General features: G+C 43.9%; 1 protein-coding gene across 7 annotated transcripts in view; it reads right to left on the bottom strand.

The window, feature by feature from the left end:
- Positions 1-13,053, bottom strand: part of KIAA2012 (KIAA2012 ortholog) — a 102,581-nt gene that overhangs the window by 24,722 nt on the left and 64,806 nt on the right. For 6 of the 7 annotated variants that reach the window (XM_043524738.1, XM_037912282.2, XM_037912285.2 and 3 more), the window contains exons 14-16: positions 11,225-11,296; positions 7,990-8,041; positions 7,707-7,892 (exon numbers count right to left, since the gene is read on the bottom strand). In XM_043524738.1, the coding sequence (XP_043380673.1) occupies positions 7,707-7,892; positions 7,990-8,041; positions 11,225-11,296 (310 nt within the window). The remainder of the gene's footprint in view (positions 1-7,706; positions 7,893-7,989; positions 8,042-11,224; positions 11,297-13,053) is intronic. The other variant, XM_043524737.1, reaches the window with a different exon arrangement.

Here is a 13,053-nt window from a genome sequence, read left to right as displayed (position 1 = left end):
GAGACTGAGTCAGGTTATTAATCTTTTGCCTGATTATCATTAACCTATCAAGCCTCTGATATCTTTTTCTCCCTGCCCTGATTCTCTACTGGCTGGTGTAGTCATTGAAACCTGTGCCAAGTGTGTGTAAAGCACTACCACATTAGAAGCGTAGCTCTTTACATTCCCTTTGCACATGATTAAAGGGCTCCACAAGCTGGAGGCCAGTGAAAAATGAGGCCCAGATTTCTTTGCCACACTTCCCACTGATGAACTGTGAACAAACGACAAGTCATAAGTGCCTCCCAGCAAGGAGTATCTATAATGCCTCTACTCTGTGCCTAGAGATAGGTTCCATACTACAATCCTGGATCTGCTCCAGAGAAAAGTAATGGTGCCTGACAGTTCCTTGGTTTTCATGACTGGGAGACACTGAAAGGGTGGTGAGGAAGGAATTTTCCAGATTTCAGTTCACTCCTGCTATGTGCTCGTCTAAAAGCACTTGGCAATCTAACAACCCCCCTGCCCTCCCATAGTGAACTTGAATGACAACTAGTAGAAGCACAGACAGCTCCAGTCAGATTTGCCCATATAATGTTTGCCACATTCTCCAGTTCCTTTCTCCAGCCAACCATTGTCACCTCATTCTTATCCAGACTGAGCTTTCACAAACTTGTTCCCATGCAAGACCTGATCTCTACCAGACACAGACACTTGAAGCACCCTCTGTGTTGGATGAAATGGTGATATAAAGCTGTCTGTGATGAAGTGGGAATTTTCTGTAATATTTTTATCATGCCTGTGTATGCCTCAGTTTCCCTCTGTACTCTGCATTGCTACCCAGAGGGTACAAAAGGGTCAAATCTGCTCTTGGGGCAGAGCAAGCGTTATGAAGTGTTGCGTCGTAACTGTCTGGGGTGAATGAATGGGTCAGGTTATTAAAGGACTGACTGAAACTGACCATATCAGTGGAGGATCCAGAAAAGAAAATGGGAACTCCAAGGACTGAACAATGAACATCTAACAATGGGAAACGCCAGCAGATGGAGCATGTGAACTCAGTGTGCCTCTGCAACAAGACAGTGGAACAAGATAGTTAAGTCCCAGGCAGATTGCGAAGAGCTACAAAAGGATCTCTCAAAACTGGGTGACTAGGCAACAAAATGGCAGATGAAATTTAATGTTGATAAATGCAAAGTAATGCACATTGGAAAACATAATCCCAACTATACATATAAAACGATGGGGTCTAAATTAGCTGTTACCATTCAAGAAAGAAATCTTGGAGTCATTGTGGATAGTTCTCTGAAAACATCTACTCAATGTGCAGCAGCAGTCAAAAAAGCGAACAGAATATTGGGAATCATCAAGAAAGGGATAGATAATAAGACAGAAAATATCATATTGCCTCTGTATAAATCCATGGTACACCCACACCTTGAATACTGCGTGCAGAAGTGGTCCCATCTCAAAAAAGATATATTGGAGTTAGAAAAGGTTCAGAAAAGGGCAACAAAAATTATCAGGGGTATGGAACGGCTTCCATATGAGGAGAGATTAATAAGACTGGGACTTTTCAGCTTGGAAAAGAGGTGCTTAAGGGGGGGATGTGATAGAGGTCTATAGACTCATGAGTGGTATAGAGAAAGTAAATAAGGAAGTGTTATTTACTCCTTCTCATACTACAAGAACAAGGGGCCACCAAATGAAATGAATAGGTAGGAGGTTTAAAACAAACACAAGAAAGTATTTTTTCACACAACGCACTGTAAACCTCTGGAACTCCTTGCCAGAGGGTGTTGTGAAGGCCAATACTATAACGGCATTCAAAAGGGAGCTAGATAGGTTCATGGAAGATAGGTCCATCGATGGCTATTAGTCAGGATGGGAAGGGATGGTGTCCCTAACCTCTGTTTGTTAGAAGCTGGGATTGGGTGACAGGGCATGGATCACTTGATGATAACCTGTCTGTTCATTCCCTCTCGGGCACCTGCCATTGGCCACTGTCAAAGGAGAGGATACTGGGCTGGATGGACCTTTGGTCTGACCCAGTATGGCTGCTCTTATGTTCTTAAGTGTCAGGATACTGGGATAAGAGTTGGCTTTTGCAGGGATTCAGCAGCTCTCACCTTGGACTGAAAAAGAGACAACAGGAGACAGCCAAAAGTGGATTCAATGGCAGCTTGGCAGGGTGGGGAGAGTTGGCTTGGCCAGACTGGACTATGTCTTCACCTTTATTTCTCTATGTTAACCTAACAGGTAGTCTACCGTAGAAGCACTACATCGGCACAGCTGCAGCACGTCTGGTGAAGATGCTTTATGCTGATGGCAGAGAGCTCTCCCGTTGGCATAATTACTCCACCTCTGCAGGAGGTAGAAGCTATGTCACTGGGAGAGCATCTCCTGCCAACATAGCGCCAGTGTGGACAGAACTTAAGTCATTGTTACTTGCGTTGCTCAAGGGGGTGGCTTTTTCACACCGCTGAGCAACGTAAGTTAGATCAAATTAAGCGGTAGTGTAAGCCCTAAGGATTTCCCAATGCTGTGTTCTAGTTGACTAATAAATCCAACTCTTTTGAAAAGGCTGCCTGGTGTCACTGCGAATACTTGCTGAGGCGCATTGGTCCCTGAAGAGTGTAAAAGTCTCGGACCAGGTGTGTGTCTCAGTTGGACCCACTGGACAGAGCTCACGGTGTGAAGCAAGAGTGCTAGAGCCTGGAGGCTCAGTCTTGGAGGCACTGAGGCTGCATGGCCTACCCTTAAGGAAGAGTGAGACAACTTGGGGGACTGCCACATCGAAGTAGTTACTCCAAGGGACTGTTTAAAAGCTGGGGCCCTGTCACACAGCCGTAACAACTTAATAAGGTTCAGGACAGAACATTTCCTAATGTTTATTGAAACAGTTGGCAGGGCCAGTTCAGACTGGCTGCAGAAACTGCAGTGGCAATAGTCATTCTCATGGCTGATGGGAGGCTTGCTGTTCCCTCCTCCTCCAAAGTGTGTAAAGAGGAGAGCAAGCTGTGCTGCTGGCTGCCTTTTGGTGATGGAAGGTGCCCCAGTGCTTGGTCACTCCAGCCTCCATCAACCAGCAAGCATGTTCAAGAGCTGCTCGATGGCAACCTGGCAACCCTGCCTCCCAACCTGGCGAGACACCACCTCCGATGAAGACGCTCTAAGCCGACGAGAGGGAGCTCTCTGTCGGCTTAATAACTCCAGCTCCGCAAGAGCTTCTTCCGCTGACCGAGCGCTGTCTACGCCAGCACTTAGGTCAGTGTAACTATGTCGCTCAGGCGGTGTGGATTATTATACAGGGCCTCTCCTAACACTGCCATCACCTACTCTCCCTAACCTACGGCTGTTCCAGGACTACGTGCCCTGGCTGATGTCCACTTGAATGATGCTGTTCTGACTCAGCACTCCTTTCAATGGAATAATTACAGAGTGGGCTCAAATTAATGGGTCTGTAGGGGCTTGACCAGTTCTTATTACTGATTCTTTACTGTTAACCAGTGGTGCTTTGAATCAGACTTCAGCCTAATCAGAGTCCATTTTTGACAATGGGGACATCAGGACCTGCTAGCAGAAAATGTTGTTTTTTAAGGAAAAACTCTGTGGTCATGTACTGAAAATTGTGGAATGCTGGTAATTTTGGTCCTATCTGTGAGTATATATAGCAAGAGGACAAGCAGGCGGGAGTCGTAGGGTTCTAGGCAGAAGCACTCCACTGAAATAGTGAGAGACAGAGTAGCTTAAAGTGTAATACCATTTTCCTTATTTCTAAAAAAATGTCCTCCTTTGTTAGAGGACAGTTTACATTCCTTTGGGATTCTTTACCGTTGTCACATGACAGATAGGCTTTATATTATAAGGCTGCACAGTTATGAGACTCAGGTTGCTGGCAGTGAACAATTAAGAGTAAAGCACTGGGCAGCACCTGAGGCCAGGGCTACACTACAACTTACGCTGGTATAACCACATTACTCAGGGGTGTGAAAAATCCCCATCCCTGAGCGACGTAGTTATACTGACCTAACCCCTGGTGTAGACAGTGCTACGTTGATGGGAGGGTGTGATGTTATTGACTCGAACTGGGACCATATAGAACATTGTTGCAACCAAGGTCCTGTAGTGGCACCAAATCTTGTATAAAGGGGGTCAAATGAGGTGTCTAAGACAACGTTATGGTTTGCTGATTATGATTATGCTGTCTATATGTGTGTACCATTTTTGTAGTTAAAGTTATGAATATTGGCTCGATACTGTCTGTATTTCAAACTTATGCTATGCTTCTGGGTGACACCCCAGACAAGTTGGTGTCAGCTCTGCCCAGCCTGCTTGATGGCACATTAAGGACCATCTGCTACACAACTGACCCATTGAGAGAAGGCAGACACGCCTTGTGACTCAGCAAGGTATGCAGGGACATGCCTATGGACAGAACTCTGAGGTTTTTCCAGGACATGTGATGGACAGCTTGTCTTTGGAACAAAGAAAGAAAGACCACATGGAAAGAGAATATAAAAAGCTGCTGCAGCTCCTCCATCTTGTCTTCAATCCTGCTTCATATCTCTGGAGGAACTTTGCTACAAACTGAAGCCTTGAACCAAGGACTGAAAGACCCATCCCAGCTGTGGATGTACTCCAGGGACTTGAATTGAACCTGCAGTTTATTCTATCACTGCTGCAAGCTTGAACCAAGAACTTTGCCATTACTGTATGTAATTGATTCCATTTAACCAATTCTAGCTCTCATCTATATCTTTTCCTTTTATGAATAAACCTTTAGATTTTAGATTCTAAAAGATTGGCAACAGCATGATTTATGGGTAAGATCTGATTCGAATATTGACCTGGGTCTGGGGCTCGGTCCTTTGGGATCGAGAGAGCCTTTTTTCTTTTACTGGGGTATTGGTTTTTATAACCATTTGTCCCCATAACGAGTGGCAGTGGGAAACTGGAGCCTCTCAGGGAATTGCTTGTGTGACTTGTGGTTAGCCAGTGGGGTAAAACCAAAGTCTTCTCTGTTTGGCTGGTTTGGTTTGCCTTGGTGTGCACAGAAACCCCAGCCTTGGGCTGTAACTGCCCTGCTTTAAGCAGTTTGTCCTGAATTGGCGCTCTCAGTTGAGTCCCACCAGAACCAGCATTGTTACAGACGGCTTCTCCCATGGACATAGCTATCACCTCTCACGGAGGTGGATTAACTACGTCAACGGGAGACGCTCTCTCATGAGTGTCGCAGCGTCTTCGCTGAAGCACGACAGTGGAACACAGATGCACCGGTGCAGTATTTTAAGTGTAGACCTGTCCTTAGTTAAGTAACTCCCCTTAAAGTAAATGGGAATTTCTGTGTAACACCAAAAAATCTTTCTAGGAATTTTGGTAGGCTCCTACCTATGGTTTGTCTTTTCAATCCAGTCCACAACAGTGCAGAAATGGGGAAAATGTGGCAGCTTTCTCTGGCTTGTCTATAAAACCTGAGATAGTAAATGGTGTCTGGAACCAAAATCAGACCTGGTGTAAGTGTGTGGTAATCCAGTGACTAAAGGGAAGCTGTGCCTACCTACTCCAGGTCTGAATTTTTGAGTTGGGCCTATGAAATTCAAGGACTCTAGTGGGGAAAGATGAGAGAGAATTAGAAGGTACTGTTTTGAAAGGGTCATATGTAAAGGGGATAAACTACACTCCCTTTTGATCCAAGATCTAAGAACCAGGGAAATGATTCAAGTATTAAAATAGACCTGTAATGTCAGTCTCTTCAGACATACATGAGTGTTACTAGGCTCAAGAAGAAAAAGCACAGGAGCAGAGTGACAGTTTGTCACTGACTTAACAGGACCTGTCAGGCTATTTCCACATGTCTTTCACTTGCTCATTAATGACCTCCTGCACTATAAAAAGAACACCCCAAATATTCTAAGCCCTTAGGAGAACATTTCATATGGTCTATCAGATATTAAATGGTCTGTTAGCAGAAAGGAAAGAATTTCCTGAAACTCTGGTCAGCATTTCCATCTCACCTACACGCCTTAACAAGAAGTTATGCATGGTTAAATTGGCCATTACAAGATAAACAAATGCAGGTGACATATTTAGTCCCAATCATTCACATCTACACTTCATGTCAGACAAAACCCCAAGTCAATTTCCAAATAATGAAGTCATAGGTGTAAGTAACTCAGAAAGAAGATAAAGCTGTCAAACTCTCCACAAATGCCCCCAGAAGTGAGTGAACTGTCTGGAAGGAAAACATCTTTGTTGTTGACTGACCCGTGGTTTTGAAAAATAAAATAAAACTGTACTCGAAGTTAAACAAAGCAATGTGGACCAAATGATTCATTTTTTTCTTTCATGTGCAGGCTATAAACTAGACAAGGGGAAAACGCATTCTTTTGAGTCAGAATCTGAACAACTTCTGGCATACAAAACCAATTGGCATTTGACATCAAAGTCTACTTTGTTAGCTTGGGGCTCAATTCTGCAACCTTTACGCTGAATTGTATCAAGTAGTAGCAATGGGGCTATTCACATAAGTGCTGCTCAGTATAATAAGAGTTGCAAAACCAGGTCCTCTGCTTTTAACGCAATGGTTTAAATTTAATCCAAGTGTAATTTCACCGAGTTCAGCGGAGTCACACCAGGGATGAACTGGCCCCCTGGCTACCATACATGAGATCTGGGTTCAAGAGTAACTTTGGGATTAAAGCTGTGTGAAATGTTTGCACTGAAATCCCAGAACCATATACAACTCTCTCTTGTTCTGGCATTTCATTTGAAATTCAAAATTTGGTAAATTTCACTGAAAGGATCATCAAGACTCTCAAACTTCTGAGTTGGACCTTGGCTCTGTTTTAAGTTGGCTCAGATTCACATATGGTAGTCCCTCCCTTTTGAGTGTATTTTGCTTTAAGTTTTTGGCTTGTTTGAACCTTGAATGCCAGGGGCCAAATTCTGCTGTTATACCTTGGAAACTCCTTTGGGCCAAGTGGTGTAAACCCATCGAGATTGAAACCAAAATAAAAGTCCACACAACCCCTCCTCTGAAATGAAATCAATGACTCAGCTTGATTCAGAATCCCGATCTCCTAACATGGAAAGTTTGTATACGTAAGGGAAATTGTGCTTAATAATATTAGTCCAAATCCTGATTTAACTGGGAGTGTCACCTGAATAAGGGCTGAGTTAGAACATTAGGCCTTGGTTCCAGAGCAATAATAAACAAATATATAATTTTTATTTATTGTGCACCCAAACCTGAAGACTCCCAGATGTCTATTAGTCTAAAGGATGGTTGCTGATTAATACGGTACCAACTCACTGTTGGCTAAAAAGATAATGAAGTTCCAACGCATGTTAAAATGAAAAAAAATACAGAGGAGTAAAATTTTCAAAAGCTCCTATATCCCATTTTCAAAAGTCCCTATGGCACTTAAGATCCTAAATCTCATTGAGAGTCTAGTGGGACTTAGGAATTCTGTGTAAAATTTTCAAGAGTTCCTGTCATGTAAACTTGGTGTTTCCCCAGAGACCTGACTACTGGAGAAGCTTTAGAATATGGACTATTACCTAGGAAGAAAATAGCACAGCAATGATTCTCAAACAATCACGTCACCAAAATTATCGGTTTCCAATCCAACACATTTTCAAATGATAGAAAAATCGTTCTCTCACATTTCTGTAAACAGGTACCAGCCTTGTATGAAAAATAGAGATGATCATGGATCTCTCACCTTTCACAAAGTTACTGTCCTCCTGCTGCTTTGCTCCAGGTGTCTGTGTTACACCGTTGGAATGCATCAGTGAGCCAGAGCACAACTTAGTCTGTTGAACCTGTGTCAACCTGAGGTGCCCAGAGAGACTATATTGGCCATGTTGGATCTCCTCTTCGAATTCAGGAACAGAGTCCCCATTTCCTACTGCCAAAATGAAGGAAGAATTAGCAATAGTGTTTGCTCACAGATCAAATGATGCAGTAAAAATTAAAATGAATGAGTAAGCACCAACTAACTTTACCTTTATGTTCATTTTCTATGCAGTGTCTGTATCCTTGTTGTGTTCTAATTTCCTGGTTTTTTTAAAAAAGAAAAGCATCTTTTTAATACGAACAGTCAGTGTAGATGGGGGTAAGTAAAATGCAACATTGTGGCAGCTGGTCATAAAAATCCTGGCCCCAATCAGGTTTACGCAAGACCATCTGATACAGGGAACTTGACTTGTCCTTGTCTATGGTGACTGCAAAGTTCTGGTCAACAATCTGTTGGTTAACTACTGCTTAGGGTCGTGTTCTAACTCACTGTCTAGTGAAGAGCAGCCCCATTGCTCCCTGCACAGAGCTACCACAGCTGCAGAATAGGTTGCTGCAATAGTATTCATAGAGAAGTCTGAGAGAAGGATTCCTTCTATCCCCTGGAACCTTCCCTGTGCTGAACCTGGCTACTTGGGATTAGTGAAGGAGGGAGGAAGATTTTGCTTTCAGAAAATCATGGGGGGAGACTGTGTCAGACGGAGAGCCAGGAGCTCCTGGCTCCCAATTCTGTGCTCAAGTCACTAAACCAGGTCTCTCCACTTAAGTTGAATTAATTTTCATATTGCACCACATGTCCTCCCTCAAGTAATAACTTCTATGAAAAGCAAATGAACAAACAAGGTAGTGACAAACAAGGCAGTGAGAGACATTGGAAAGTGAAGGCAGAAATGCCTGGGCACAACAGTAGCACCGCTCCCATATTAATGATGATTAATAAGTCCCTTATTCAAGAGCAGATCCCCTTCTGACTGCTGGAGCTGCACATAGTGAAGATGGTTGTGGACTACAAAAACTGATACAGTGCAGGAAAGTATAAACTGAACAATAGCATGAGATGTATTGTTGTCTGTGGCACATGAGGCTCGTTTCTACAAAGTGCAGTCCAGTGAGAAGCAGAGTGTCCACAACTCGCACCTTGCAGGTTTGAGCCTACTCTGAAACCTTCATATCTAGGATAGCTGGGCAAAGAGAGCTTAAGAAATTGCAAAGAGCCTGATTTTCCAGACAATAGACAGGCAAAATTCCCATTAATTTCAATAGGTTTGCCTGTGACAGGACAGCAGAATCAGGCCCTTCTAATTTAGCTCAAAATCTGCTGTTCTTTACACTCAAGCAAATCTGGAGTAAACTCCATTGACTTCAGTGGCCCTATTAATCTTCTCATATTTGTTTTCTTCAGATTCTGTCTCTGTCTGTTAGCTCCTCTTCTTACCTCAGTTGCGAGGTTAGTTGCTGTCCATAACCAACACCATGTTCTATCTGACACAGGCAATTGATGGCTGCTGATTGGTACATAGGGTTAATTAGCTTGCTTCCTTCTTCCCCCTCACTGGTCATTGAACAGATCTAGCCTCAGGTAGAATTCCTGAGTCCTCGTGCCCCTGTTGTCACTACTGCGCAAGATAGAGCTCTAATTGTGTCATGGTAAATTTGAGAGAAAATCAGAGATTTGTCATGGCAAAATTCATGGGTTTTGGTTAAAGCTAGTAAAAAGTCACACACCCAAGTGCTTTTGAAATGTGTGTAATATAGATGTGCACAAAAGAGAAGTGTGAGTGGTACCACGTGCCTCTTGTGAGCCTTGCCTTGGTTTAATTATTTTTAAACTTCTTTAGTGGGGAAGAAGGGGTCACCTCTTTTCACCTCCCCTCTGACTTGCTTATGAATTCACACACATGCCTTCTTCATCCTAAGTTGCCACTAGAATTCTTTATATTTTGGGGTTTTATACCCATTAACTTTAAGCACATTTAAACAGAGATGTGACAGAGCAAGCAATCATGGAGAAAAGGAAGGTGCCTCAGTGGAGAGATAGTCCATGCTATTTAAGAAGCTGGGATAAATCTCCCTGATTGTTGGGGCTCCCATTTTCCGCACTGTTACCTGGCTTTTTTCTCAGGGGGAGGGAAGGAGGGAGGGAAAGTAGGGCTTGGGAAGTTTGTCCCTACCTCAGAAGTAGACTCAGGGCATGATGTAGAGCAGCCTTGGTCCATGAAAGAGTAGTGGGAGAGGAGGCCTGTCTGCTAATATCCTTTTAACAGGGCATACTGGGAAGGAGAGGAGTCTGTGTTGCTATGCCGACGCAGGCACTCCTACCTCTCAGTCAGTGCTGAAGAAGCAGTACTAGAGAAGGAGTTGTTCCGAGAGCTTGAGATATAGTTTATTGGAGACCTACAGGCAAAGGTTCTGTGGAACCAATAATATCCTAACTATTGTGTATTCTTGTGGGGGAGTGGATTTTGTATGTGTATGGAACTTTGTGTTCCTATTGATGCTATTTAGTGCTTTTATGTCTGCAGTGGCCTCAGCTTATAACCTGGTGTCTGCCTGTGACCAGTTCAGCACGCTGTCTCCACAGTGTACAAGACATGCTAACCATGTTTGTCCACCTGGTTCGGCCAATCCTCCTTTCTCCCAGCTCTGTGAGCAATAGGGCATCCCAGAATGCATTGCCCTATGTGCTGCAAATGCCATGTGCTTTAGACACTCTGTCCCCTGCTGCCCAGAATACTGATACAAATATGGCTGTGATGGTGGAAGAGCTTCTGTGCAGGATGGACTCAAACTGAACCATATTACTGGTAACTGGTTAAAGTGACCATGCTGCTAACTGGTTCCAAATCACAGTTAAAAACTCTAGAGAGAGCCTAAGAAAACAAATCTAACTTGACACAGGCTACTGAACAGCAGTTGTGTGGTAATGGCTTCCTCCAACTTCTAAATGTTTCATTTTCATGGCAAATTTCAAACTTTATGTATAGTGGGCCAAGTCTTTTGGCCCCATTTGTGGATCCTCCCAGGCTTAAATGCAGCATTTGGACTATGTTCGGGTAAGGGGCACAAAGTAGGGTTCTGTGCAGGAGGATTCTGCAACCCCGCTCCTTCCCCCTACATGACAGGGAGCTGAATTGTTCTGCAGCTGAGGAGGGTGGATTGTGTAGCTTTGGTGACTTGCAGTGTAGCCAGGGAGTTCCTACACAGCTAAAATCCACAGGATGATTACCCCACTAGGGTACAGCAGGCTACATCACTGTTCCTCTCCACAGCTGCTAGTTCAGGCTAGGAGGCCACTTGTGATCTTCTTTAGGCTGAGGACCACTTTCCTCAGCTCTACGTGCATTTTTCTGAATGTACAGCCCATTCGCTTGGGTTGTGTGTTCTGTCCAAGCGTTTCCTTGCATCCATTTAAATACATTTGGTGAATTTCTATTCTGAACATACCAGCCCTTTAGCTGTACAAGCCCCAGAATCTCCTTTCTTCAGGGCAGCTGCTTCCAAGGGCAGGGTGACTTCCTGTGAAGATAAATCCCATCAGAGGCATGACAATTATAGTTAGTGCTACTTAAATAGCTCACATATCTATTCATTTCAGGCCTCATGATATCAACCGCTGAAATAAGGACAAATACTAAAGAAAGGAAAAGCTATCATATAGTATATGAGATTAGTGACATCTGTTTGTTTACACAGCATCACAAATATGTGTTGTGTCTCACAGACAGGTAAATTCTGCCACAAAGAAGTTATAGGCAACGGCCACAATGGTGAAACCAGATCAGCATGGGCAGGTCTCTGCACCATGTAGAGCCCCAAGTGAAGGACTGCTGACAAAGTTACATGGCAAGCAGCTATTATAAATGCTAAGGGATTGTGGGGAAAGGAGGCTGAGGGACACAGCAGTAAAATCATTGGGTTGTTTTGGCTGGTAATGTGTGTGTCTTGGAGGTTCTGAGAGCTTTCTGTAATCTGTGTGGCTATGCAGTACTGCGTATTTCAGGGAAGGGCAGGATTTGGATTGCACCCTCAGCAAGTTTGCAGATGGCACTAAACTGGGAGGAGAGGTAGATACGCTGGAGGGTAGGGATAGGATACAGAGGGACCTAGACAAATTAGAGGATTGGGCCAAAAGAAATCTGATGAGGTTCAACAAGGACAAGTGCAGAGTCCTGCACTTAAGACGGAAGAATCCCATGCACTGCTACAGACGAGGGACCGAATTGCTAGGCAGCAGTTCTGCAGAAAAGGACCTGGGGTTACAGTGGACGAGAAGCTGGATATGAGTCAACAGTGTGCCCTTGTTGCCAAGAAGGCCAATGGCATTTTGGGATGTATATGTAGGGGCATTGCAAGCAGATCGAGGGACGTGATCATTCCCCTCTATTCGACATTGGTGAGGCCTCATCTGGAGTACTGTGTCCAGTTTTGGGTCCCACACTACAAGAAGGATGTGGAAAAATTGGAAAACGTCCAGAGGAGGGCAACAAAAATGATTAGGGGACTGGAACACATGACTTATGAGGAGAGGCTGAGGGAACTGGGATTGTTTAGTCTGCGGAAGAGAAGAATGAGGGGGGATTTGATAGCTTCTTTCAACTACCTGAAAGGGGGTTCCAAAGAGGATGGATCTAGACTGTTCTCAGTGGTAGCAGATGACAGAACAAGGAGTAATGGTCTCAAGTTGCAGTGGGGGAGGTTTAGGTTGAATATTAGGAAAAACTTTTTCACTAGGAGGGTGGTGAAACACTGGAATGCGTTACCTAGGGAGGTGGTAGAATCTCCTTCCTTAGAAGTTTTTAAGGTCAGGCTTGACAAAGCCCTGGCTGGGATGATTTAGTTGGGGATTGGTTCTGCTTTAAGCAGGGGGTTGGACTAGATGACCTCCTGAGGTCCCTTCCAAACCTGATATTCTATGATTCTATGAACGGTTCACGGAAAAGGGTTTTATAGGAGGAAAGAGCGGAGCCTTGATGGACCAAGTCAGGAAGATGGGTCCAGAGCATGTTGTCGATGCTTAATAAACAATGAAAAGGAAACATTATTTATTATGGTAAAACTCCAAGGACAGCTGGTGTAACATCTTGTAGAAGAGTACAATAACTTATGTACAGGGCCCCTTCAGCAACCTGGCTACAGAATTTACCTCTTTGCCACAGAATTTTGCTCCAGAATCAGATGTAATAATTAAAAATAATGTTTCTAGACTTTGTGGTTGTGAAGAAAATCGTAGCAATGTGAACCAGGTATGAAGTGTAACAAGATGCAGTTACGTC

The sequence above is a fragment of the Chelonia mydas genome, chromosome 11 (assembly GCF_015237465.2).
Source record: "Chelonia mydas isolate rCheMyd1 chromosome 11, rCheMyd1.pri.v2, whole genome shotgun sequence".
Lineage (NCBI taxonomy): Eukaryota > Metazoa > Chordata > Testudines > Cheloniidae > Chelonia > Chelonia mydas.
Note: the sequence above shows the minus strand (reverse complement) of the source record. Positions and strands in the feature narration are given on the sequence as shown.